Below are 26,033 nucleotides of genomic sequence, written 5' to 3' on the forward strand. Positions count from 1 at the left end.
TGTCGCCAAAGTGGGAAACACATCAGATTTACGACATAATGGGAAAGTCCACACATAGTGAGAGTAATCATCCAAAATGACAAGATAGAATTGACACCCTGAAATACTTTTTATTGGAGACGTCCAAACATCACAATGAAGTAACTCAAAGGCAAAACTAGCTCGAGAATCAGATTGTTGGAAAGGTAAACGGACGTGTTTGCCAAGACGACAAGCATGACATGTCGTAGGCTTAGACTTATTACAAGTAAATTGAAAAGACGCTAAAATCTTCGATAAAGACGCAGAGCCGGGATGCCCAAGCCGCTGGTGCCAAAGCTCAGTGGTGACGAAGGCATGGAGAGACTGGCGCAGAGGTGGCCGACCGGCGACGAGGGGATAGAGCTCGCCGTCGCTGTCACATCGCAGAATCACCACCCGAGTGTGGAAGTCCTTAATAGAGAAACCAAAAGCGTCAAATTCAATAGTGATAGGGTTGTCACGAGTAAGAGAACGAACAGAGATCAAATTTTTGATAAGACCAGGAGTAATGGCAACATTACGTAAGAGGATGGGGAAGGAAGAGGTGGAGAAAGAGGTGTCGCCGGTGTGTGTGATGGGCAAGGACGAGCCATTGCCAACGATCACACGAGAAGAATTATTGAAAGGTGTGAGGTGGGAGACGATACCGGGGTTGTTTGCCATGTGTGACGTGGCGCCAGTGTCGAAGAACCAGTCGGCGCCGTTGCTGTTGCCTTGGCCTTGCATGGAGAGGTTGTTGAGCGCGGCCAGCAGGGGTGCCTGATCCCATGCCAATGGCTGGGGAGCAGCGGGCACCGGGGAGTAGTACGGCGTCATGGAGCTCGCGTGAGCCTGTGGATGAGGCGCGGTGGGCCGAGGACCGAGGATGCCCTGGCCGGGAGCACGCCAGCCCGGCGGCCAGGCGTGGAACATGCCAGAGAGGGGGTAGGCGCCAGGGGGCCACGTGGCCTGCATCGGGGCGGGAGGGCGAGGAGGACCAGGAGCGGCCGGCGTAGGAGCCGGAGCAGGACCAGCGGTGGCCTGCTTCTTCTTCTTCTTGCCCCGCCAGCCACGTGTGGCAGAAGGAGGATCAGGAGCAGACGGAGAGCCACCGGCGATGAGGGCGGACTGGCCGACGACCTGCGCAGAGCGGCCAAGGCGTCGTTCCTCCTGCAGCAGGGCGGAACGCGCACGGGTGAAGGTGAGCCCGATCGGGTTCATGGTGAGGGCGGCGATACAGTGGCCGTAGTCGTCGCTGAGGCCGTTGATGAAGGCCAGAAGCAGGTCCTGATCGGAGAGAGGAGACCCGACGTCCCGAAGAGTGTCGGCGAGGCACTTGAGCTTGGTCGAGAAGGCGGTGATGGAGAGATCCTCTTGGCGCAGGTCATGGAACTCGCGCTTGGCGAAGACGGCGCGCTGAAGACGGTTGTCGAGGAAGAGGTTGTTGATGGCCGTCCAGACGTGCTCGGCGGTGTCGGAGGGCTGGATGATGATGTTGAGGATCGGCCGCGACACGGTGGTGTACAGTCATGAGACGATGCACTGGTCGATCTGAGTCCACTCGACGTCGTGAAGCATCATCTGGGCGTCGACCAGACCGTTGATGTGGTCCGTGATGCCAAGCTTGCGGAAGGTGATGTTGAAGAACGTCTGCCAGGTGGAGAAGTTGGACTCCTCGAAGTTCAGGGTCTCGGAGACGTGGTGACGGATGTTGATGGCTTGGATGGTTGCGGCGGAGACGGGGCGAGCAGCAGCAGGGTTGCCAGAGCCAGCGGCATCGGCGAAGGGGTTGGAGACGTCGCCGTTGAGGGAGCTATGCGAGCTCAACATGGCGGCGGCGGCTTGGGGAGGAGGAGGGAGGGCAGCGGAAGGTTTAGGGTTTTAGGATCGGAAAGAATCTGATACCATGTAGATTAGGAATATTTGCTCAACGCAATTGTATTGACTGATGGGTTGTGTATTTATACACATTACAAAACCTAACCGGCCTCTAGATCTCTATCCACGATACACAACGTGATGAGATAGGGCAGCTATACAAGGTTTAAACCAACACAAAGGAGGAGACGTGATCTTCTCTAACAATGCACATCCAACTTCTCTATAATCCTCATGAGAAGTTGCTACTACTGATTTGCATTACTCTTGAAGGTTGTGCTTTGCAAGTTCTAAACTGAAACCGTGAAAAGTGCAATCTCAATTTTCCGCAGTTTTGTATCACAATATGTTGACAGTCTGCGCACATGGCTACTTGATGGTTCAGAATTGATACAGTAATGCAAATCCAACTTCTGTCTGATGGAAAATCTGTGATGTCTGAATTATATAAGATGTTACTACCGTTCTTTCAAACTTCATCAGTCATACGGCTTGATCAATTGAATTCTCCACCCTGCTGTCCTCCAAATCTCCCATGAACTCAGCAAATGCCACTTCAGAAGACCCACCTGCGCTGATCGCGTCCACCGCCATCTTCCTCGCCACCGCCAGCATCTCCCTGAGCTTTTTCCCTTCCCCTGTTTCCATCACCAGCCTCACCTTGGCTTCCACCTCTTCAGCTTTCACCATTCCTGTTTCGTACCCTGCCAACGCCACGGCGATCTTCATCTCCTCCACCATGAACACCTTGTTCAACCCCTGCTCGGCATAGAGCGGCCAGCAGATCATGGGCAGCCCGGACATGATGGCCTCCAGCGTCGAGTTCCACCCACAGTGCGTCACGAAGGCGCCCACCGCCTCGTGCCGCACCACTTCAGCCTGTGGCACCCAGTTCTTCACCACCATGCCCCTGCCTCTCGTCCTCTCCAAGAACCCCGCCGGAAGCAGCCGCTCCAGGTTCGGATCGGGAAACTCGCTCTGCTCCTCCGGGCGGCTCCGCACTGCCCACAGGAACCGGTGCCCGGAGCTCTCCAGCCCACGGGCGATCTCCTTCAGCTGTGCCGCCGAGAACGCGCCCTTGCTGCCGAAGCAGAGGAACACGACGCTCTTCTCCGGCTGCGTGTCCAGCCATGCCAGGCACTCGTGCCGCCTCCCGCCGCCGTCCCCGATGCCCGCGCCGTCGTTCACCAGTGGCCCAATGCAGAACACCCTCGGCGTCGGCCGGCCAGGAACACAGACGCCGTCGGCGAGCGCTTTCAGGGCGTTGGGCTCCAGCCAGTCGAAAGTGTTCACCAGCACGCCCCTCCCCTCCGGGATGCGCCTGAACTGGTACAACCGGACCTTCGTCGGGTCACTCTCCTTGTCCTGCATCGTCAGCGGCATGTCCACCGCGCGGACCGGCGGCATGCCGGGGCAGCGCACGAGCGTGTCGCCCATGTCCTTGAACGACGGTAGGTCGGGGTAGATGTACGGCAGGTTGAGGAAGACGGCGAGGTCGCCGGCAGCGGAAGCGAAGAAGAAGTAGGCGGGGACGGCGAGCTCGGCAGCCACGTCTAGCGCGTCAACGCAGAACATGTCGAGCAGGAGGGCGTCGGGGCCGGGGGCGGGAATGGAGAGGAGGAGGTCACGGAGCACGGGGTTGGCGAGGCGGAGCGTGTCGAGGCTGCGCTTGACCGGGTGCGCGGCGGGGTCCGGGCCGAGCGGGGCGGGCAGGAGCCGGAAGGCTATGGAAGGGTTGGCCGCGGCAAGGCGGGCCAACGCGTCGGCCGAGACGGCGTCGCTGTCCGGCGGGTCGACCACGGCGACGACGACGTTGTGGCCGTGGCGCAGCAGGTGCTTGGCCAGCTCCACCATGGGGTTCAGGTGGCCGACGCCCGGCGACGGATAGAGCACGAACGTCTTCGCCGGAGCCATGGCTGAGATCAGAACGGGGCGGAAGAGAGAGTAGTCTCACAGGTGTATGACTTGACCGTAATTGCAGGACGACCACACGGTCGTTTCATATATGCTCATCATTATAATGGAAGATTGACCGACTGCCTGATGGTGACAAGAGTCTTTATGGAGCGACCATTGAGAGTGGTATTTTGGAACATGAGAGCATATGCTTCCTCTATTTTGAAATTAATTTTACACATATTTTGAATTTCAAAAATATTGAAATGAAAAATTTGCACGTACATCTTCAACTGCTACACTCCCACAAAGTTGTTTCATAAAAAATGGACTTCTCATGTGATGTGTGTAAAAAAGACAGAACTCAGTGCTAAAAATAATATTTTGTACAAGATGAATTTTCACTTTTTTGCATAGGACACAAAAAATATTGATTTTTCGTGAAACTTGACGAATGCACATATATTATGTAGATGTACATGTAGAATTTTTTCTCAAAAAATTTCGACAACTCGAAATATAATTTTTTGGTATAGGAAGCATACGTACCCGGGAGCCGAATTGAATTTCCGGTCACCATTGGTTCACTTATAGGCCCATGAGCCACCGGCCCAGACATTAAGAGGATGTTGAATGGACAGTGACTTGGTGCACATAGGCATCAGTTATCTTTTTTTTAAAAATATAATAAAAAATTATATTTCTAAGTTTCTGAAAAATCTGAAGATAAATCATGATATAGCCAGTATTGTATCCACGAATGTGTAAACTTTTAACTGAAAATAATGTGTATTTTAGGCTACACAGAAATACCAAATGTGTGGATTTGAGCATAGTGATTCAAATCTCCAAAAAGAAATCAGAATTTGTTATTTTTGTGTAACTCAGAAAAAAAACATTTATAATTGAGATTTTATACGTTAATAGTATACATCATCTCCTACTTTTAGAATTTTGTTACATAATTTTTTAAAACATATAAATATAATTTTCAATTTTTTTAATACGATGAGACCACTAGTGTCTAGGATCCAAAATGACTTTTCGGATGTTGAAATGTTATTTTTAGTCTTTTTTTATTAGATCAGTCTTTTGATGAACTACCTAGATCAATAAAATCTAGACGTATAAGTTTGATATCTCCTTTCACCTCGGATTTTACACTTGGATTCTTGAATTATGTACGTAAACCATGTTTTCTCTGCTTTATTCCGTACCACATCATCCTGGATCCTACATGGCAAATGATGGGGTCCCGACTTACGAGGTACATAGAAATGTAAGAAACCTGGGCAGGAGGCCCATGCACTGCACGCACATTTCAGTCGTCTGCCTAGTCAAGCCGGTCCGGAGGTCAAATTCTTCTCTCCTCCTTCCGCGAAAGGTGGATAGAGAAGGTGCCATAGGAAGGCGATGTCATCCAGTCATCGTAAATACAAGACGGATGAGGACTCCACCGCCCTCATCCCCCCCCCACACACAATTAGGTACTGAGGGACGCGCCTCCGTACCTAGGATGTCACAAAGGCGTCGACATTTGCTCACCTTACTGCGTGAATGTGTGACCCCTCTGCCAAGGCATGGGTCACCATACAAAGACTCGTGGGTCTTTGTACGATGGAGGCGTGGCTTCTTCCTCTCAAAGAGTGAGGCCGATCTTCCACCGGGAGGACGAAACACACACAAGTTCATTCAAACACACTCTCTCGCACTCGAACATAATGAGACAGAGAGACATTTTCCACTTTCCACCTTTCATAGCTTGATCTCTACCCCGAGATGAGAGACAAGTACCGGCCGACGTCCCACCGAAAGTCAGCACCCCATTCATGCATACAAGCGTCTCACACATATCAATGCAATCACCACCACCAAGAAATAGGGTTGTTACCGATGATCTATTCTTGGGTCTGAATCTGTATACTATCGTGTGCCTGAGGTTGTTACCCCATTAAATTACGGCCCCAAGCCCCCTACCTACATACAAATTTACGATTGGAAATTGAAACCCTGACAAAAAAAACATAGTATTTGTGTCGGGAACATGATGGCTTAACAATTATTATGCAGGTTGAATTACAAGTGTAAGAAGGTAGATGTATGAGAAATAAGGGAGGGTAAGAAACAAAGTCCAATATGAACCCCTCATATTTTGAAAGAAAATATAAAAATTGTAGAACTTCACATTTTTTTTTGAGAAACACAGTACAAACGTAGACGCTCACATACACGCGCATACACTCACCCCTATAAACGCACACACGCACACCCTACCCCTATGAGCATCTCCGGAAGACTGAGCCGGCGGATTGGATCTTAAAATTGACGAAGTCACCACAGGCGCCTCGCTGTTGACGGGAACGTCGCCTCCCACTAAAAGAATATTCCGCCTTTATGAGACACACATATGTCAAATCTGGGATTTGAACTCTGGTGGGCTGGGGGTACAACCACCCTCCTAACCACCCAACCTCAGGTTGGTTCTCGTAGAACTTCACATTTTGGACATGGTAGATTTTAAATGTGAATATTTCAGTGGTTTCCTTTATATATTTCTCTCACTTTTATGTACGCGTGCACTACTTTTGCCATTTTACTAAAATAGAGTAAATTTTTCAAATGTGAAATCATTATATCAGCTAGACTATATGTTGACCGCTCATTGCACCAGCACTGACACCGAGTCGGTGGGGTGCCCGTGTGGTTGCGCGATTGCATCGACAACAATGAGAGCAGTGGGCGACCAGTGTCTCCATCCGATGTGCAACCCCACATTCCTATTCAAGCCACCGATTATGACTTGGTAGGTGTAGGTATAATTCGTCTAGACGTTTTTACGTTTTGACCTTCGTATCGCACTGTTTTCACCAAAAGTTCAAAACATTTCACCCATCAAGCATTTTGATTCAAAAATTGGATCATGTGTAATATTTCCTTTCTCATGGACCGAACACGACAAATGTATAAACATTCTGATCCATGATGCTGTGAATTTTTCATTACTGTGAAATGCGAAAAAAGTATTCATATTTCTTTTTTCTGTTGCTCATAAAATGTTCAAGAATGCATGCATGAGTCATGAGTGTACCATTTAGTTTGATAATGATGAAGGATGAATAATCTCCCATCATTTTCAAAAAACAATTCACAATATTTTTCAAGTTCACCTTTTTGCCCATCCTGCGAAAAGAGAGTTTTCATCACATTTTGGTTTCTCAAGACGTGTTTACAAATTTTTATATAAAAAGTATATTAATATCACGAAGATATTAATTACACTCAGCCTTTGCACCAATAAGATGATCGAAGGCATCGAAGGATGCACATCCAAAAATACAAAAAAGAGAGACCCTGCCGCAGTCGCCATTCAGTCGTAGCTGCAACACTCTAACCATCACCAAAGACAACATCTAGACTACAAAAAAGTTATCCATAAGCAACATCTCCAAGAAGAAAATAACGTAGAAGTGTTTTCATCACCGATCAAATATCTTATTTTTTTACCCTAGAGAAAGGCCGAGGTCCCAAAAAATGCCTTCAATACAACTATTGCTATGTACAACCAATAAAGGTCAGGGCTCGGGTTTTCAGCCTAGAAATCACGACACGACAGTTAAGGAGAACCGCTGAAGCTAAAGTCCACCATGCTACCATTCCCACTTATCGAGGCCGCTGCTACAAGTCATGAAACACTAGGATCACATGTATCGCATGTCTAGTATGGACAAGAAGATGTTCTCGCAAGCCATGACCATACAACACCATGTGAAGCAAAGTCTTCAACGCAACCACGAGCCAGCCTCTACAATTACTTAAGAGTATCAAGCTCAACATGAGCCATCAAGACGTTCTTGTCCTCCAATTGCAACCGCTTTGACATTCTCCGCCTATATCATCAGCATGGAAATCGCGGCATAGATGCCAATGATGACATGTCCCATGGTTTCGATAGAAAGCAGAGCTTCACGCCGTGTCGTGTTGAAGCTACACAGCCTGATTTTACGGATGCGCACGACCGCATCCCATTCGATCTAGAGGTCCAATAGTGCTATGCGCCAAACAATGATAACCTTCGATCACTAGTGGAAAACGGGCCTTTTGCACCGGTTGGTAAGGGCTATATGCACCGGATGCCCAACCGGTGCAAACAATCCGCTGCAAAAGGCCCCCCTTTTGCACCGGTTCAGTTACGAACCGGTGCTAAAGGGTGCACCACGTGGTGGCTCCCGGGCGTCCGAGCGGGAGGACCTTTTGCACCGGTTCGTAATACGAACCGGTGCTAAAGGGTCTGTCGCGGCAGAAAAACGTCCCAAAACGCTGCCGCGGCAGAAAAACACTTTTTTTCGAATTATTTTCTACTCCCTTTTTTTTCTTTTTTCGGAATTTCTAATATTTTAGTTATTTCACAAGTTTAGTCTCTAACTACCCTTATCTCTAGTCCAATTACTTACTCGCGCTCAAACTTCCCGCTCGGTCACCCATCCTCCCACTACTCTAGCACTAGCACGCTTAACTTCCAAGTTCCTTTCCATCCCGCATCCAAGTGCTTCGCGCGCATGTATGTGATAGTAGTATCATATCAATCCTATTAACATGTCGATCGATGTCATATTTCTTTATTGTTCGAATTTCAAATAATTATTTTAATAAACCAAAGTAATGTTGTAATAATAATCTTGAATAAATAAATAAACATTAACTTTATAATTTGTATTATTTTTAATTATTTCCAATTTTTTAATTTTTTTTGCCAAACCTAAAACCTAAAAATTTGAAAATCTTATAATTTGCTAAAAGTAATAGCAATCTTTATGCAGGATGCAATTATTAATTTTAATTTTAAAAAATAAAAAAAATATAAAATCCTAAATTTTTGGAAAAAAAATAAAATCTTCCTGCTTTGATATTTTCATTTGGAATTTTCAAACCCTAAAAATTAGCTAACCGGGTAAAATCTTCCTGCTTCCTGATTTTGATATATTATACGTTTTTTTTCGACGTCGTATGCAAAAGTTAATGCGGTTTTACCATTTTTTAAACATTTTTTGCAATAAATGTGAAAATTCAAATTTGTTAATTTTCCCTAATAGTAGGTTGCATAACATACATGAATCTCAAAAGATTTTATTTTTTGAATAATCTATCATTTTCTTTTCTATTTTACAGTGTTAAAAAAGGCGATCCACGGGGGGGTGAGGTGCGTGGGGAGCGAGAAAAACCTTTGCACGGTTCGTGTTATGAACCGGTGCAAAAGGGTAGACCTTTTGCACCGGTTCGTAACACGAACCGGTGCAAAAGAGTTTGTGGCTGACGCCAACCCTTTTGCACCGGTTCGTGTTACGAACCGGTGCAAAAGGTCCCGCACGAACCGGTGCTAATGCCCCCTGGACGTGCAGACCGCACGAACCGGTGCTAATGACCCCTTTAGCACCGGTTCGTGCCAAATCCGGTGCAAAAGCACTTTCGAGGACAGGATAAAAGCCCTTGTTTCTACTAGTGGATGGACAAGTCTGAAACTCGTCGGAGGCTAGATCCAAGAGGACCAACCATAGGTAGTTCGATGACTTGGCATAAAAAGACCATTAGAGCATCTCCAGCCGCGTCCCCTAAAGCGCCACCCCCTCCCCCCCTCCCCACTAGCGTCGGATTTATCGTTTGGGGGACGTGTTTCCTTCGTGTCGCGCTTGGGAGACGTCGCTCCCTAGCCGCGTTCCCACAAATGCGCCCCCAAAATTTTAAAATACTGTATTTTTATTTTAATAGAATAAGAAATTTTTAGGTATGGTGTAGGTAACGCTCTACTAATATTCAAAGCGGTGCAACATAAACAAATTACATATAAAAACTTCAAAAAAAACATAAACAAATTACATATAAAAAATTGGAATTTTTTAACTACTTCTTCTTTGATGGCCCCGCCTTGTCGACCTCACAGTGGCGCTTCCGAAGAGGCGGTGTCGTTCGACGCGTCAGAGGAACTTCTGTCCTCCTCATCGTCGATGGTGTTTGCCGGTTGCGCCTTCGCCTTCGCTTCCGCATCCGCCTCTGCCTCCGCCTTCGCCCGGGCCGCCGCCGCCTCCTCAGCCTCTTTCTCCTCCACCTCCTCCTCCTCCTCCTCGGCCTGCCATTCCTCCTCGCTGCCCTGCGGCGGGGAATCATCGCTGCTAGGCGTCGCAACTTTGTCCCACCAATAGCGCAATCCCGACGGCTTACCCTCGTTGTCGGTGTCTGATGGCAGCTGAGAGAGATCGCTCATTGTGAGAGAGGAGATGAGAGATGAATGGAGCCGACCGGTTGTAGATCGGAAGGCGCATACGTAGGGATCTTATTAAGCGCGGATGAATGGCGGCGTAGATATCAAAGAGAGCGGTGATTTCTCTTCCACGGAGTTCACGCTCCATTCCGGCGGTTCGCGCATGGATCGACGCGGTTGCCAATGCGACGGTTCCCTTCCCGTCAATTGCACCGTTGCTAGGTAGGCGGCGGTTGAGCGTCCGTTCGCTGACGTGTTGGGCCCGCTTCTCCACGCCTCGGTTTTCCTTGTGCCCGGCGTGTCCGGAGCGTTCCCTGTGTAGTGGGGATGGGCTCGAGGCGCCGACCACCGTATTGAACCGCGTCGGACGGAAAGATCTTTGAAACGCGCAGCTAGGAACGATTTTTATTCGGCACATCCCAAATCTATTTAGTGGCCGCTTTGGGAGACGCGGCTAAACATGCTATTAGAGCATCTCCAGCCGCGTCCCCCATTGGGGCGCGCCGGGCAAAAAATGCGTTCCAGCGGCGTCCTCCAAAGCCCATTTTTGTCCGGCGCGCCCCGATACGGTGTCCGGCGCCCCGAGCCAACGAAAAGCGAGGCGAACCGACGCGGGCTGGACGCGTCAGCGGCTCGGACGCTCAGCCGCCGCCTACGTAGCGACGGTGCAGTTGCCGGGAAGCGGAACCGTCGCATTGGCAACCGTGTCGACGACGCGGCAACCGCCGGAATGGAGTCGGGACTCCTCGGAATAGCAACCGCTGCTCTTTTCGACTTCTGCGCCGCCGTTCATCCGTGCTCAATAAGACCCGTACGTCGGCGCTTTTGGATCTTCACCGGCCGCATCCGACACCTCCAGCGACGATGAGCTACATCTCCGAGCTCCCGTCCGACACCTCCAGCGAGGGAAAGCCTGCTGGATGGCGCCATTGGTGGGAGAAAGCTCGGACGCCCAGCAGCGGCGACGATTCCCTCCCGCCACCTGACAGCGCGGAGGAATGGCTAGGCGTGGAGGAGGATGCGGAGGAAGAAGGGTCAGATGAGGCGGCGGTGGCCCGTGCGAAGGCGGAGGCGGACGCGAAGGCCAATACCGCCAAGGCCAAGGCCAAGGCGCAACCGGCGAGCACCGGCGACAACGAGGAGGACTCCGACGCGTCGGCCGACACCGCCTCTCCGGAAGAGGTGACGAGCAGGAAGCGCCACCGTGATGATGACGACGAGGCAGGGCCATCATCGAAGAAGAAGAAGAAGAAGTAGTTTAAAATAATTTATATGTAATTTAATTATGTTTTTTCAAAGTTTTATATGTAATTTATTTATGTTGAACCGATTTAAATATTAGTAAAGAGTTTTATTCTATTTATAAGAAGTATTTTAAATGTTTGGGGGCGACGTTTGGAAGACGCGACTGGGGAACGACGTCCCCCAAACGCTCAATCCGGCGCGCTTTGGGGGACGATTTGGGGAACGCGGCTGGAGATGCTCTTAGTCTTGCGTGAAGGCCACCACACCACTTGCCGCGCCGTTGCCGCCGATCTACACCAGAGGAGCACATACTCGCCAGCAACGGAGCGGCCGGGCAGCCTTTAGGCCCGACGTCATCATCTTCTTGGGGCAATGCAAAGGAGAGAATGACATGAGAAGCAGAAGGCCATGCATAGGCGATTTCTTGAAAAAGAACTGCAAAATGTGATTCGCATAGACATGTAAATGTATTTTCGGAAAATAAAATCACACTTCTCAAGGCTCTGTGCGGCAAGTATCTGGGGACCCCCAAGTATCTGAGCTGCTACGATTCAGTGCCTTGAAGCTTCAATTAGCTCACGTCACTCATTCAGATCCATCCACTGAACAAATGCGACAAAATCCTTTGCTGTAGAGAGCGGCCGCGTGCACGAGGGAGTAGGAGAAGAAAAGCTTCAAGGCACTGAATCATAGCAGCTGTGGTAGCATTATCCAGTTCCTGCTTCATGGAGAAGACCGTGGTTCTGTACCCCGGCTTCGCCGTGAGCCACTTCGTCCCCATGATGCACCTCGCCCGCGCGCTCCTCGACCACGGCCACGCCGTCTCCGTCGCGCTCGTCGACCCCGCCGTCAACCCGGACGCCGCCTTCCGCGCCGTCGTCGCCCGGGCCGCCGCCTGCATGCCGTCCGTCCGCTTCCACACGCTCCCGCTCGTCGAGGGCACGCCCACGCTGACGCCGGACGCGCAGTTCGTCCTCCGCTACCTCGACGTCGTCGGCCGCCACAACGAGCACCTCCGCGGCTTCCTCCGCTCCTCGCGCGGCGTGCGTGCCGTGGTCGTCGACTCGCTCTCCGTCGAGGCGCTCGGCGTCATTAAGCCGCTGGGGATCCCGGGCTATGTTCTGTTCACCTCCAACGCCGCCGTCCTCGCCGCCTTCGTCCAGCTTCCGGCAGTTCTGGCGGAGGCCCAGACGAGCTTCAGGAAGCTCGGAGACGCGCCTGTCGAGTTATTCGGCCTCCCGCCCATGCCGGCCTCGCACCTCTTCGGCGAGATGCTTGAGGACCCGGAGAGCGACGTATGCAAGGCGACCATGGCCGCGCTGTCCGGGATCCCGGAAGCCGACGGCGTCCTGGTGAACACGTTCGACTCGCTGGACGTTCGAGCGGTGGCCGCCCTCGGGGACCCTCGGTGTCTCCCCGGCCGTGTCATGCCGCCGGTGTACTGCGTCGGCCCGTTCGTCGGCGGCGTCGGTGACGAGGTGGCAAGCCAGCGGCACGGGTGCCTGGCGTGGCTAGACGGGCAGCCAGACCGCAGCGTCGTGTTCCTCTGCTTCGGGAGCGCGGGACACCACTCGGAGGAGCAAATCAAGGAGATCTCCGTCGGCCTGGAGAACTCCGGCCACCGGTTCCTGTGGGTCGTGAAAGCACCGTTCAGCGACGACCCAGACCTTGACGCCATCCTGCCGGACGGGTTCTTGGACCGCACCAGCGGCCGCGGCCTCGTCGTCAGGCAGTGGGCACCTCAGGCCGACGTGCTCCGCCACAGGGCCACCGGCGCGTTCGTGACGCACTGCGGGTGGAACTCGGTGCTGGAGGGCGTGACGGCGGGCGTGCCGATGCTGTGCTGGCCTCTGTACGCGGAGCAGAAGATGAACAAGCTGTTCATGGTGGAGGAGATGGGGGTTGCCGCGGAGATGGTTGGGTGGCAGCGGGGGCTGGTCGAGGCGGCCGAGGTGGAGGGCAAGGTGAGGATGGTCATGGAGACCGAGGAAGGCAGGGAGCTCAGGGCCCGCGCGTCGGCGCACAAGGAGGCCGCGGCAGCGGCCTGGGACGACGGAGGGTCGTCGCGCGCGGCCTTTGCCCGCTTCTTGTCGGACGTCGAGAGCCGGCAGGCTCGGGTTCGCAGCGGTGTTGCGTGAGCTTGATTTGATAGTTTATGCATTTGTATGAGAAGTGCGTTTAGATTACAAAACGGATTTGGTAAAGCGTAGGTGCACCTGAGTGAGTTTTGTTCGATATGTATTCGTGTTGGTGGAAGTTGCATTGCATGGATGTAAAGTTTTGTCCGGTGACCGCCTGCCGGACTTCGCGCCGGCAGATCATCCTCTGGTTAAATGGCGACCTGTCACAACTCACAACCCGTTGCTACTGATGTGAGTACCAGGCAATCGTGTGGAGAACAAAGTGAACAACTAGGCATAGGGAGGAAGGAGACGGGTCGGAGAGGAAGGAGCAAGCGCTAGATATTTCTTCGCCCCTTTCCTGTGCAACTCCTTTTTTTTTTTTTTTTTTTTTTTTTGAGCACAACTCCTTTTTTTTGTTGGGAGGGAAACAAGGGAGGTCCACGGACCTAATCACGGATCACCGCACACCCCAGCGCGGGGATGTTGGGCCGGCCCAATTTGTTTTTCTTTTTTTTTTCCATTTCATTTTTTCTCTGTTATTTTGTAAGTTTGCATAATTTTGTATTTGAACAATTTATAAATCTCAACAATGTTGGAATTTAAATAGTTTCATATTTGAAAAAAATCGGATTTGCATAATTTTAGAATTTTAATACTCCCTCCGGTTCATATTAATTGACTCTAATATGGATGTATCTAGAACTAAAATGTGTCTAGATACATCCATATTGAAGTCAATTAATATGAATCGGAGGGAGTATTTTTTTTGGATATGAACATATTTCAAATGTGAATGTTCTAAAAATTAAAATTTCTTATGATTTGAACATTTTTCTAACTTGAACTTTTTTAAGATTAAACTTTTTTCATTTTTTAAATTTTAATAATTTAAAACTACATATTTTTCAAAAATTTAACATTTTAAAAACATGCACATTTTCCAAATTTTAACATTTTTAACGTTAAAAAAGCAATAGAAAAAGAAAAGAAAACAGAAACTGAAAAATAGAAAAAACTGAAAAAAAGGAACAAACAACACCTAACTGGGCTGGCCCGTACCGCGTGCGGGGCGTGCGGATACACGTTGACTTGGTCGGTGTATAGGAACCGTGGGGAAACAATCAGGCGCCCCTGAAAGGACACGGATGCCGCCTAGAGGGGGGTGAATATGCGGTATAAAACTTTTACGAATATGGCTTAACAAATGCGGAATAAAACTAGTGTTTAATTTGTCAAGCACTAAACCTATATAACTAAGGTTCACCTATGTGCACCAAGAACTTATGCTAAGCAATACAAGTAACTATGTGATAGCAAGATATATAACTTCAGCACGAAGGCTATCACAATGTAAAGTGCATAAGTAAAGAGCTCGGATATAGGAATAACCGAAGTGACGCGGAGACAACGATATATCCCGAAGTTCAAACTCTTGCAACTGCTACTCTCCGTTGGAGCGGGGTGGAGGACAAGTCACTCCAAATGCACGACAGCCACCGTATTCTCCTCGAGAATGCCCACCAAAAGGGATGTCATTGATCCACTATGGAACCTTAGGGTGGTCACCGAACCCGCACAAAGCTTGGGGCTATCTCCACAACTTAATTGGAGGCTCCCAATAAATCACCACAAAGGCCTTGCCCTTGAAGAATCTCCACAACTTAATTGGAGTCCCCAAGAGCACCACAAAGACCACAAAGACCACTAAGCCGTCTAGGGTCCAAAGACCCAAGAGGAACAAGCTCCGGGAACAAGCTCCCGAAGTGAATATCTCACGAACTTTCACCTCCATGTATCACCGCAGAGAAGTCAAACCGATGCACCAAATGCAATAGCAAGAACACCACAAAGATGCTCCAATCCTCCACTCTCAAATTCCAACAAAGCTACTAAAGCTATTGGAGGAATAAGAGAGGAAGAACAAAGAGGAGAACACAAAATTCTCCAAGATCTAGATCCCAAAGATTTACCCACAAAGAGATGATTTGGTTTGGTCAAAGTGTGGATCTAGATCTCCTCAATCTTTCTCTCAAATAGATGCAAGAATCATGGGATGGGGAGAAAGATATCAAGCTCAAAGAGGTCAACAACAATGGTGGGGAGCTTGAGAGAGGGAGGAAGAAGAAGCAACTCAAAAAGAGAGAGAAGAAGGCTTAAATAGGTGGCCTAAAAAATCTGCCCATTGGGGGCTTCATGGCCGGTAGTATCGGCCAGCTACGGGCGGTAGTACCGCCGGTGTGCAGCAAGCAGCGGAGGGAGCGAGCAGCGCGGGAGAGAGGGGGACCGGTACCTCCGGTCGATCTCGGGCGGTACCTCCGGTCGATCCCGGGCGGTACCCCCGGCCGATCCTGGGCGGTACCTCCAGCCGCGGTACCGGTCGCGGTACCGGCCGCGTGCCCAACACCCTGGAAATTATACTGTAAGCATGCCTCATTAGCGGTACCAGGGGTGGTACCAAGGGTGGTACCTCCAGCCATGCTCCAGTTGAGGTACCGGCCGTGCCCTTCCTACTTTTCCTTCTTCTTTATCCAAATATGAGACAAAACTTAAAAACACAAAATCTAGAGTTTGGAAAGTTCGATCGACATGAAACCAATTTTGTTGGAAAGAGGACAACAAGAGATACCCCCACAACAAACGAAAATATGGAAACTAGTGGGGGTGATTTTCTATATTTTTTTACAGTGAATCCTCTAAACCCGGAGAACCGAGAAAAACTCCAAAAACTAAAATGCAACAAATGATATATGCGAAATCCGTTTTCGATGAACTAGAGCTTGTCATGGAAATAACCACAAGCTCTAATACACCACATGGATAAGATCCAAATAACTACCAAGATATATGATGCAAGGATGCAACGGTTTGACCGCACTCTGAACGATACGATCGAGTTACTTACTCGAGAGCCCCTTGATAGTACGACACTTAGCCTATAAACCGGTCTCCCAACTAAACCACGTGACCGGTAAGAAGAAACCATATCAAGAGAAAACCTTAACCTTGCGCATTCCACTTGAGCTCGATGATTACGATCTTGGCCGCGAGATGGAACGCCTTTCTTGATTGGGCTTGCTTGATGAAGTCTTGTGGATTGCTCCCCCATAATCCACTATGGGAGAGCTTCTTCTTCGGTGCATCTTCACATGTCCATGAACACATATGAATGGCAAACTTCAAGCATGTGAGCTCTTCGAGTTAACTTATCTTGAACTTGCACCTCATTACTTTGTATTGCAACCTTGACGCCAACTTATGGTTCAAGCATTGCCTATGGACAACTCCTACACATATGACTGAATGCAAACATTAGTGACAAGGGATTAACTTGTCAATGCCTACAAGTTGTAGACTTGGGTTTTTGTGGAAGTAGAGGGCAAGTAGATCTCGAAGGTTTCAGCCGAAAAGGTGCTCGACTGCTAAAAAACTAGGGTTTGTTGACAATGAGATTGATCCTTTCTTTGTCCCTCGACTCCCCCTTATATAGGAGGCGGAGCCGAGGGTTCATATTACACAAGTTACAATCGCCGGGAGACTGTTTGAGTTCGACCCGTACTAATACAAATCTCCTTATTCCTAGCCTATCTCTGCTTGCCATAGTCGACTCTTTGCTGGGCTTCCGACCTTCACAATCTTCGGGTTATGGGCCTTCAGTAAAACCCTGGGTACTATCTTCGGCAGGCCTATGTCAGTAGCCCCCGAGATTTTGCTTGATTCGTAGAGTCGAGTAAAATCTCAATCGTATTCTTCGAGTCATTTACAAATAACTTAATCGGGTCATACATATCTTGTGCAGGGATAATGGTAAATGGAGCTGGTTCATCTGACGGATCAGGTACCAGTTAACTGCTCTCGTGGCAATCCCGCAAGAACCTACTTCAAGGTCAAGTCCCTGGCCATGACCCCGGAATACTGGCGTAATTCGACATGTGCCGCTTCAGGATTTACTTATGAATCGAATTCCAGTCATGTTTACAAAATCCATAGCGCGTCCGCTACGAATGTTTCTTCGCATCTGTTGATACGGAAAAAAGTAGCAGAGCGCATTCAGGTGCGATACCACGCCACTCAGGACAGAACCTGGGGACTTACCTTCATAACGTTTTACGGCATCCAGAGTTTTTATCGCGACGGACGCGCTCCAGGAATATATTGTCGGGTACCTTTATCGGCTGCTGGAATAGCCAATTTTGTCGAGTCAAACAATGATAATATCTTGATGCTCCCTATGGGAGTAGATGAAGAGTTACTTGTAACTCGAATTTCGGCAACCATATTACTTGGCATAAATTATCGGGTGTGCGACCAGCGCTCCCGATGGGAGTAGCCCCCGAGGCTACAGTCAAGTATTTGTACTTGGCTGTAGGCTCAACTTGTATTGCTTCTTTTCTTGACGTCTTCAAAAATCACGACTTCCGCTCTATCTTTGTTTTATCGGGTGCGCGACCAGCGCTCCCGATTGGAGTAGCCCCCGAGGCTATAGTCAAGTACTTGTACTTGGCTGTAGGCTCAACTTTTCTTTTTCTTTTTGAATGACCCAGTATTTCTCTTTTCATACCATCCTCTTATCAGAAGTACGAACAAAACTTCTGATGAGAGTAGCCCCCGAGCATTTGAACAAACACTTGTATTTGATCAAAGGCTCTCCGAAATTATTCTCTTTATATCCTTGATGGTTTCCCTGTCGCTATTTTTGAAAGTAGACCAGTCAATATTTTACTTATGGTGATATCAGTGCTGACAATGGCCAAGACCGATGTGTTGGGAAGGCGCGGGAGCTATCATGTCACTGACTTGTGGGTCCAAAATTCGGCACCGGTTGACACGTTACGCAAGTGGGGGACACACATCCTCCGCTTTCTGTAGCACGCGCGCTGTAGCGCCTGTCCAGTTACTTCGCAGTAAAAAGACCGTTTTACCCATGGAGACATGTGTAAGGCATTGGATCCATTTTTCCGTCATCCAACGGCGCGGCGGTTCAGTGGCTCGCTATAAATAACCTTCTTCTTCCACAATAATCCCCTTCGCTGCACCGCGCTCCTTTCCTCTCTCTCTCCAAAGCCTCCATTGCTGCTACTGAGCTCCTGCGCCCGTGCTCTTCTCCACTCTCTCCATCGCTCACGTTGATGCCACCGCGCGCAAAGCTCACAAGGCACACCTCACCAGGAACCAACCCTTCGATGGAGCCTACAAAGATTTCCGGTTGGGAGAGATCCAAAATCTCCAACCAAGATCTGAAGACCCTCAAGACGCTGGGGCTGATGAAGAAGGAGGGAAGTCTGATCCTTCCTGGTGATGAGAGCTTCCCGACGCCTCGCATCGGATATCGGGTAACGCTTGTCGACCACCTCATGTGCGGCCTCTCTGCCCCCATCCACGAGTTTCTTCGTGGTCTTCTCTTTGTCTATGGGATTCAGCTGCACCAGCTGACCCCCAACTCTATCCTCCACATCTCAATTTTCATCACTCTTTGTGAATGCTTTCTCGGGACCCATCCTCATTGGGGCCTATGGAAACACATCTTTTTCCTCCGGCGCAACAGCTCTCGCAATGTCGCCTACAATGTGGGCGGCGTTGTTATCTGCGTCCGACCCGACGTTGACTACTTCGACGTCAAATTCCCCGACTCCGTTCAGGGGTGGCGCCGGAGGTGGTTATATATTCGAGAGGAAAGTGTCGACTCGCAGGCATACAACATTGCTCCGTTTGATGGAGCCGCGAAAATCCTTCAGCGCCGATCATGGGACGCCGAAGCTTCCGAGGAGGAGAAAACGGCGATGGATGCCCTGATGAAGTGCATCCGCGAACTTTAGAACACCTGCGGTAAAGAACTGTCGGGTGTTCAGATTATTGCCCACTTCCTCAGGATCAGGGTGCAGCCTCTGCAAGCTCGCAAGAACCCCCTCTGGATGTATGCTGGCGAAGAAGATGTTGATCGCGTATCCGAGGACCTTTCTGTGAAGGACTTGGAGAGGCTTGTTCGACGTTTTTCTTCGCTGAGCAAAAAACAAGAAGTCCCAGCTTCTTGTCGCGTGGAGCCGTACAGTGGCAGCCACGCTGATGTCTACGCACGCTTCTATTCCTGTAGACAGTGTTGGGCCTCCAAGAGCAGAGGTTTGTAGAATAGCAACAAGTTTCCCTTAAGTGAATCACCCAAGGTTTATCGAACTCAGGGAGGTAGAGGTCAAAGATATCCCTCTCAAGCAACCCTGCAATTAAGATACAAGAAGTCTCTTGTGTCCCCAGCACACCTAATACACTTGTCAGATGTATAGGTGCACTAGTTCGGCGAAGAGATAGTGAAATACAAGTAATATGGATGATTGTAAGTAGTAATTGTAATCTGAAATAAAAATGGCAGCAAGCGAACATGTAGCGGAACTTGTTGGAAACGGTGTTTCAATGCTTAGAAATAAGGCCTAGGGATCATACTTTCACTAGTGGACACTCTCAACAATGATCACATAATAAATAAATAACTTCTCCTCACTTGTGCTACTCTCAAACACTCTCTTGTTAGATAACAAACATCATTCATTGTGTAGGGCTACAAGAGCACCCTCAAGCCGGAGTAAACAAGCTCCACAACGTCATAAAGGAATCACACACGATGCGCACACTGTCACCGTCACACCGTGGAGAGTGAATCCGGAGTTCATATTAAAGTAACCTCTAGAGTGCATAATAGACCGTTGCAATTTAGACCGAGTACTAACATAGCATACACACTGTCAACGATAGCTATGAAAGGGGGAATAGATCACATCAATACTATCATAGTAATAGTTAACTTCATAATCTACAAGAGATTACAATCATAACCTACGCTAAGTACTACATGATGCACACACTGTCAACTTTACATCATGGAGGAGGAATAGACTACTTTAATAACATCACTAGAGTAGCACATAGATTAATAGTGATACAAAACTCATGATCACATAAAGATCACACCATGGGGGAGAGAGATGAACCACATAGCTACCGGTAGAGCCCTCAGCCTCGGGGGAGAACTACTCCCTCCTCATCATGGGAGACAGCAACGGCGATGAAGATGGTGGTGGAGTCGATGGAGATGGATTCCGGGGCACTTCCCCGTCCCGGCGGCGTGCCGGAACAAAGACTTCTGTCCCCCGAACTTGGCTTCGCGATGGCGGCGGCTACGGAACTCTTCGTGGAATATGACTTGTTATTTAGGGTTTTCACGATGGGGCGATGTCGGTGGAGTCCCGAGGTGGGGTCCCCACCTGGCGGCGTGGCCAGGGCTGGGCCCGCGCCCCCCTAGGGTGTGGGCACCTCGTGGCCCTGATACGTCTCCAACGTATCTATATTTTCTGATGTTCCATGCTAGTTTTATGACAATATCTACATGTTTTATATGCACTTTATATCATATTATGGCATTTATTGGACTAACCTATTAACAAGATGCCACAGTGCCAGTTTCTGTTTATTATGTTTGTTTATTGCAGAAAAGGCCCAAAAACCAAAGTGCTCGGAAAAATCCAGAAAAATCACATAAATTCTATTCCGCCAGAAGACTCACGGAGCCAGAAGGGCCAGGCCAGAGGAGGTCCAGGGCCTCCTCCCCATCAGCCGGCGCGGCCAGGAGGGGGGCCGCCCCACCCTATGGTGTGGGCCCCTCGGGACTCCACCGACATCGCCCTTTCGCCTATAAATTTCCTCGCGATGGAAAACCCTACATCAATCTATGATACTCCAGAAAGACTCCAGGGGCGCCGCCGCCATCGCGAAACTCCGTTTCGGGGGACAGAAGTCTCTGTTCCGGCACGCCGCCGGGACGGGGAATTGCCCCCGGAATCCATCTCCATCGACACCACCGCCATCTTCATCACCGCTGCTGTCTCCCATGATGAGGAGGGAGTAGTTCTCCCCCAAGGCTGAGGGCTCTACCGGTAGCTATGTGGTTCATCTCTCTCTCCCATGGTGTGATCTTTATGTGATCATGAGCTTTGTATCACTATTTATCTATGTGCTACTCTAGTGATGTTATTAAAGTAGTCTATTCCTCCTCCATGATGTAAAGTTGACAGTGTGTGCATCATGTAGTACTTGGCGTAGGTTATGATTGTGATCTCTTGTAGATTATGAAGTTAACTATTACTATGATAGTATTGATGCGATCTATTCCCCCTTTCATAGCTATTGTTGACAGTGTGTATGCTATGTTAGTACTCGGTATAAATTGCAACGGTCTATTATGCACTCTAGAGGTTACTTTAATATGAACTCCGGATGTTGTGGAGCTTGTTTACTCCGGCTTGAGGGAGCTCTTGTAGCCCTACACAATGAATGGTGTTTGTTATCCAACAAGAGAGTGTTTGAGAGTAGCACAAGTGAGGAGAAGTTATTTATTTATTATGTGATCATTGTTGAGAGTGTCCACTAGTGAAAGTATGATCCCTAGGCCTTGTTTCTAAGCATTGAAACACCATTTCCAACAAGTTCTGCAGCATGTTTGCTTGCTGCCAATTTTATTTCAGATTGCAATTACTACCTACATGATGGGGTTCGTAGCATAGAAAAAAAAATTTCCTACCGCAAGATGAATAAATCCAAGATCTAATCTATGGAACACCCAAGATCTAATCTACAAGATCGGAGCAACGAGATTGATATGAGACTAACCCTCGAAGATTTCCAAAGCCTACGAGATTAGATCTCGTTGTTGGTGTAGACGATCATCCCCAGTGCTGCAATCTGGCAGCACTTCCGTACTCGGTCGCGCGTACGGTGTCGATGAAGCCCCTTCCTCTCCCCGTTCCAACGGGCAGCGGAGGTGTGGTAGATCTCCTTGGAATCCCAGCAGCACGACGGCGTGGTGGTGGAGGTGGAGGAGAAATTCCTGCAGGGCTTCGCCAAGCCTGCGCAGGAAGAAGGAGGAGGGAGAGAGGGGCGGCTAGGGCTTGGGGAATGATGTGGTGCGCCCCAGCCCTCCCCTCCCTCTTATATAGGCGTGGGGGGCTGCCTTGGCCCCTCCTCCAAGCCCAAGGGTCGGCCAAAACAAGGGGGAACTTCCCCCCCCCCAAGTTAAGTCCCTATTTTCAAGGGATTTGATCTTATCCACTTGGTACAGCCACATGGGCCTTGGGGGGCTGGTGTGCATGGCCCATGTGGGCCTATGCGACCCCCTCCGGTCCATGTTTGTCGTCCGGGATAGGTGGGCCCCACTATGGTACCCTCCGGAACCTTCTAGAACCTCCGGTACAATACCGAAAAATCCTGAACTTTTCCGGTAACCCTGAAAATGACTTCCGATATATGAATCTTATTCTCCGGACCATTCCAGACCTCCTCGTGATGTCCTGGATCCCATCCGAGACTCCGAACAAACTTCGGTCTCCATCTCATATTCCGAATCTACTTATGCGACATCGAACCTTAAGCGCGTCACCCTACGGTTCGCGAACTATGCAGACATGGTCGAGACTCCTCTCCGAGCAATAACCAATAGAGGGATCTGGAGATCCATAATGGCTCCCACATATTCAACGATGACTTAGTGATCGATTGAACCATTTAAATACGATGCCAATTCCCTTTGTCACGCGATATTTTACTTGTCCGAGGTTCGATCATCGGTATCTCCATACCTTGTTCAACCTCGTTACCGACAAGTACTCTTTACTCGTACCGTGGTATGTCATCTCTTATGATCCAATCATATGCTTGCAAGCTAATCAGACAACATTCCACCGAGAGGGCCCAGAGTATATCTATCCGTCATCAGGATGGACAAATCCCACTATTGATCCATATGCCTCAACTCACACTTTCCAAATACTTAATCCCATCTTTATAACCACCCATTTACGCAATGGCGTTTGATGTAATCAAAATACCCTTCCGGTGTAAGTGATTTACACGATCTCATGGTCAAAGGACTTAGGCAACTATGTACCGAAAGCTTATAGCAAATTGAACTTAATGACTTGATCTTATGCTACGCTCATTTGGGTGTGTGTCCATTATATCATTCACCTAATGACATAACCTTGTTATTAATAACATCCAATGTTCATGATCACGAAACCATGATCATCCATTAACCAACAAGCTAGTTATACAAGAGGCTTACTAGGGACTCCTTGTTGTTTACATAACGCACATATATCAATGTTTCGGTTAATACAATTATAGCATGGGATGTAAACATTTATCATGAACACTAAGATATAACAATAACTAATTTATTATTGCCTCTTGGGCATATCTCCAACACTACAATCATCCATATTACTTGTATTTCACTATCTCTTCGCCGAACTAGTGCACCTATGAAAGAACATCTCTAACATTTATGTTTTGTGTGTTTGATGTCAATATATGTGATACACTAATGTCTGTCTAAGTGGTACAGGGATTACATAGATATTTATTCATGTGTGTTGGATTTGATCATCTGTCAAAAGGATTCAGAAAAAGTTGGCCAGGCCGGATAATCCGGGCCGGATATTGTTGAAATATCCGGCCCCCTGGTTTTGGCTAAGTCTTCGAGGAAATGCGGCTCAGTATGGGGGCCGGACATTTGCCCGGATAATGTCCCGGTATTGTACCAGGGCCGAATTATCCGGGCCGGATATTTTGGAAATATCCGGCCCCCTCGTTTTTGGCTAAGGACTGGAAGAAATGTGAATCAGTATATGGGCCGGACATTTGGCCGGACAATGTCACTCTTTTGTCCAGATGGCCGGATTATCCGGGGGGGCGGATTATCCGGCCCTTACTTAGGGCGGATTATCCGGCCCCCCGGAAGCAGCAACGGCTCAATTTCGAGAGGGGGTATAAATACCCCCCTTCTCCTACCTTGGTTGCTTGCTCAATCATTATCCAAGAAATCTGCCAAGCCACCTCCATTAGAGCCACCTCAAAGAAAGTCAAGATTTGCAAGATCTCCTTCCTCCCCCAACCAAAGCTCTTGATCTTTGGAGATTCGAAGGAGAAGACACCGATCTACATCCTCACCGAAGCGTTCTTCATTTCCTCCTCTCTTGTTTGAGGGATCTCATGCTAGTGTTCCTATTTGGTTCCCTAGTTGATTTGTGTTGATGTATTGTTGTTGATTGTTGTGTTGTAACAGATTTGGGAGCCTCCAATTTGGTTGTGGATGTGTGCCCCAAGAACCTTGTAAAGGCCTGGTTTCCGCCTCGAGGAAATCCCTTAGTGGAAGTGGGCTAGGCCTTTGTGGCGTTGCTCACCGGAGATCTGAGTGAAGCCTTCGTGGCTGTTGGTTTGGCTTTCGTAGCAACCACACTCCTCCAAACGTAGACGTACCTTCTTGCAAAGGAAGGGAACTACGGGAATCATCTCCGTGTCATCGCGTGCTCCACTCTCGGTTACCTCTATCCTATTCTCTATATATTGCTTAGATATATCTTGCTTAGTTGTTAGCCTTGTCATATAGGTAAATTCACTTAGTTGCATATCTAGAGAATTTACCCCTTGTGTCAAGCCTAAATTGAAAAAGAACTAAAAATTGGTTAGCACCTATTCACCCCCCCCCCCTCTAGGTGCGGCATACGATCCTTTCAATTGGTATCAGAGCCTCGGCTCTTATTTTGGGCTTAACCGCCTAAGAGTATGCCAGACGAGGAGTCCTCGGAAGGGGCCGCCAAGATGGTCTCCGTGGAAGACTTCAATTCGTTGAAGTCCTCCATGGAAGCCCAAATGGAAAGCATGAAAAAGATGATTGCCGAGCTTTTGGCTCCGGCCCTTCCCAAGGCTCCTAGTGTAGAGGTAAAAGACACGGGTGCGTTAGATAAGGGAGAGGCTTCGGACCTACCCTCATCTGCCAAACCCGTGGAAGGTGATAACTTAAACACTATCAAATCTCCCATTGCATCTCCTAGGGGAACCGATGGGAGTGAGAGCTACAATCGAGTACCTCCACCTTTCCAATCACCCGATATACCGGTTCCCCATCCCCATTTGAACATTCGGGGCGACCCACCTAAGTTTTCTATTGAAAATTTCGATACTTGGCAATTTGAGTTCCGCTCTCATGTTTGTAGTGCCTCCAATGAATTATGGAGAATCATCATGGTGGGATTCAAGCCATACAACCCCGACAATTTGACTAGAAGAGAAGCGGTTGATAGTCAACTCAAGAACACCGCCTTGCACATGATTCAATCTAGTGTGGGGACGAAGGAATTGCATCGTGTCCGGAACTACACCACCGCCAAGGAAGCTTGGGATGGTTTGACCGCTAGTTGCATTGGAAGTGAGAGCACAAGGAGGAACAAGTATAATGCTCTCAAGAATAAAGCCGAAGGATTCTTGAGGCTACCGGATGAAGATCATGAGGACATGTATGGAAGACTTCTCACCGTTGCCGATGCCTTCCGGCTTATTGGTGCCGCCCACATAAATGACTCTTGGATCAAGGAGAAGTACATTAAATGCATGATGCCATTTGTACCCATTGATGTCAAGACTCTTGTGGGGAGGGAATGCTATTCCTCTCTCACCTCTCAACAAGTCGTGCACGAGATGCAAGCTCTCAAGGTGCTTGAGGAAGCCTCTCATGATTCTCGCAATCGTGCTCTTGGGATGGCAAAAGGTTCCAACCTTGCCTTGGTGGCCAACTCCGTCGATGAAGTGATTCCTCAAGA

The 26,033-nt window shown here is 48.9% G+C and overlaps 3 protein-coding genes across 3 annotated transcripts; 1 reads left to right on the top strand and 2 right to left on the bottom strand.

The window, feature by feature from the left end:
* Positions 1-397: 397 nt before the first annotated feature.
* Positions 398-1,830, bottom strand: LOC139834389 (uncharacterized). The gene is made up of 3 exons (XM_071824838.1): positions 1,537-1,830; positions 543-1,482; positions 398-432 (listed from the first exon to the last, which is right to left on the bottom strand). Exons 1-3 carry the CDS (start codon positions 1,828-1,830, stop codon positions 398-400), a joined length of 1,269 nt encoding a protein of 422 aa, XP_071680939.1.
* A 261-nt stretch (positions 1,831-2,091) lies between these two features.
* LOC127326360 (anthocyanidin 5,3-O-glucosyltransferase-like) lies at positions 2,092-3,872 on the bottom strand. Its single transcript, XM_051353230.2, has one exon. It carries the CDS (start codon positions 3,790-3,792, stop codon positions 2,362-2,364), a length of 1,431 nt encoding a protein of 476 aa, XP_051209190.1. The 5' UTR covers positions 3,793-3,872; the 3' UTR covers positions 2,092-2,361.
* Positions 3,873-11,849: 7,977 nt separating this feature from the next.
* Positions 11,850-13,629, top strand: LOC127326348 (anthocyanidin 5,3-O-glucosyltransferase-like). Its single transcript, XM_051353218.2, has one exon. It carries the CDS (start codon positions 11,998-12,000, stop codon positions 13,408-13,410), a length of 1,413 nt encoding a protein of 470 aa, XP_051209178.1. The 5' UTR covers positions 11,850-11,997; the 3' UTR covers positions 13,411-13,629.
* The last annotated feature ends 12,404 nt before the right edge of the window (positions 13,630-26,033 follow it).

Source organism: Lolium perenne, chromosome 1 (genome assembly GCF_019359855.2).
Source record: "Lolium perenne isolate Kyuss_39 chromosome 1, Kyuss_2.0, whole genome shotgun sequence".
Taxonomy (NCBI): domain Eukaryota; kingdom Viridiplantae; phylum Streptophyta; class Magnoliopsida; order Poales; family Poaceae; genus Lolium; species Lolium perenne.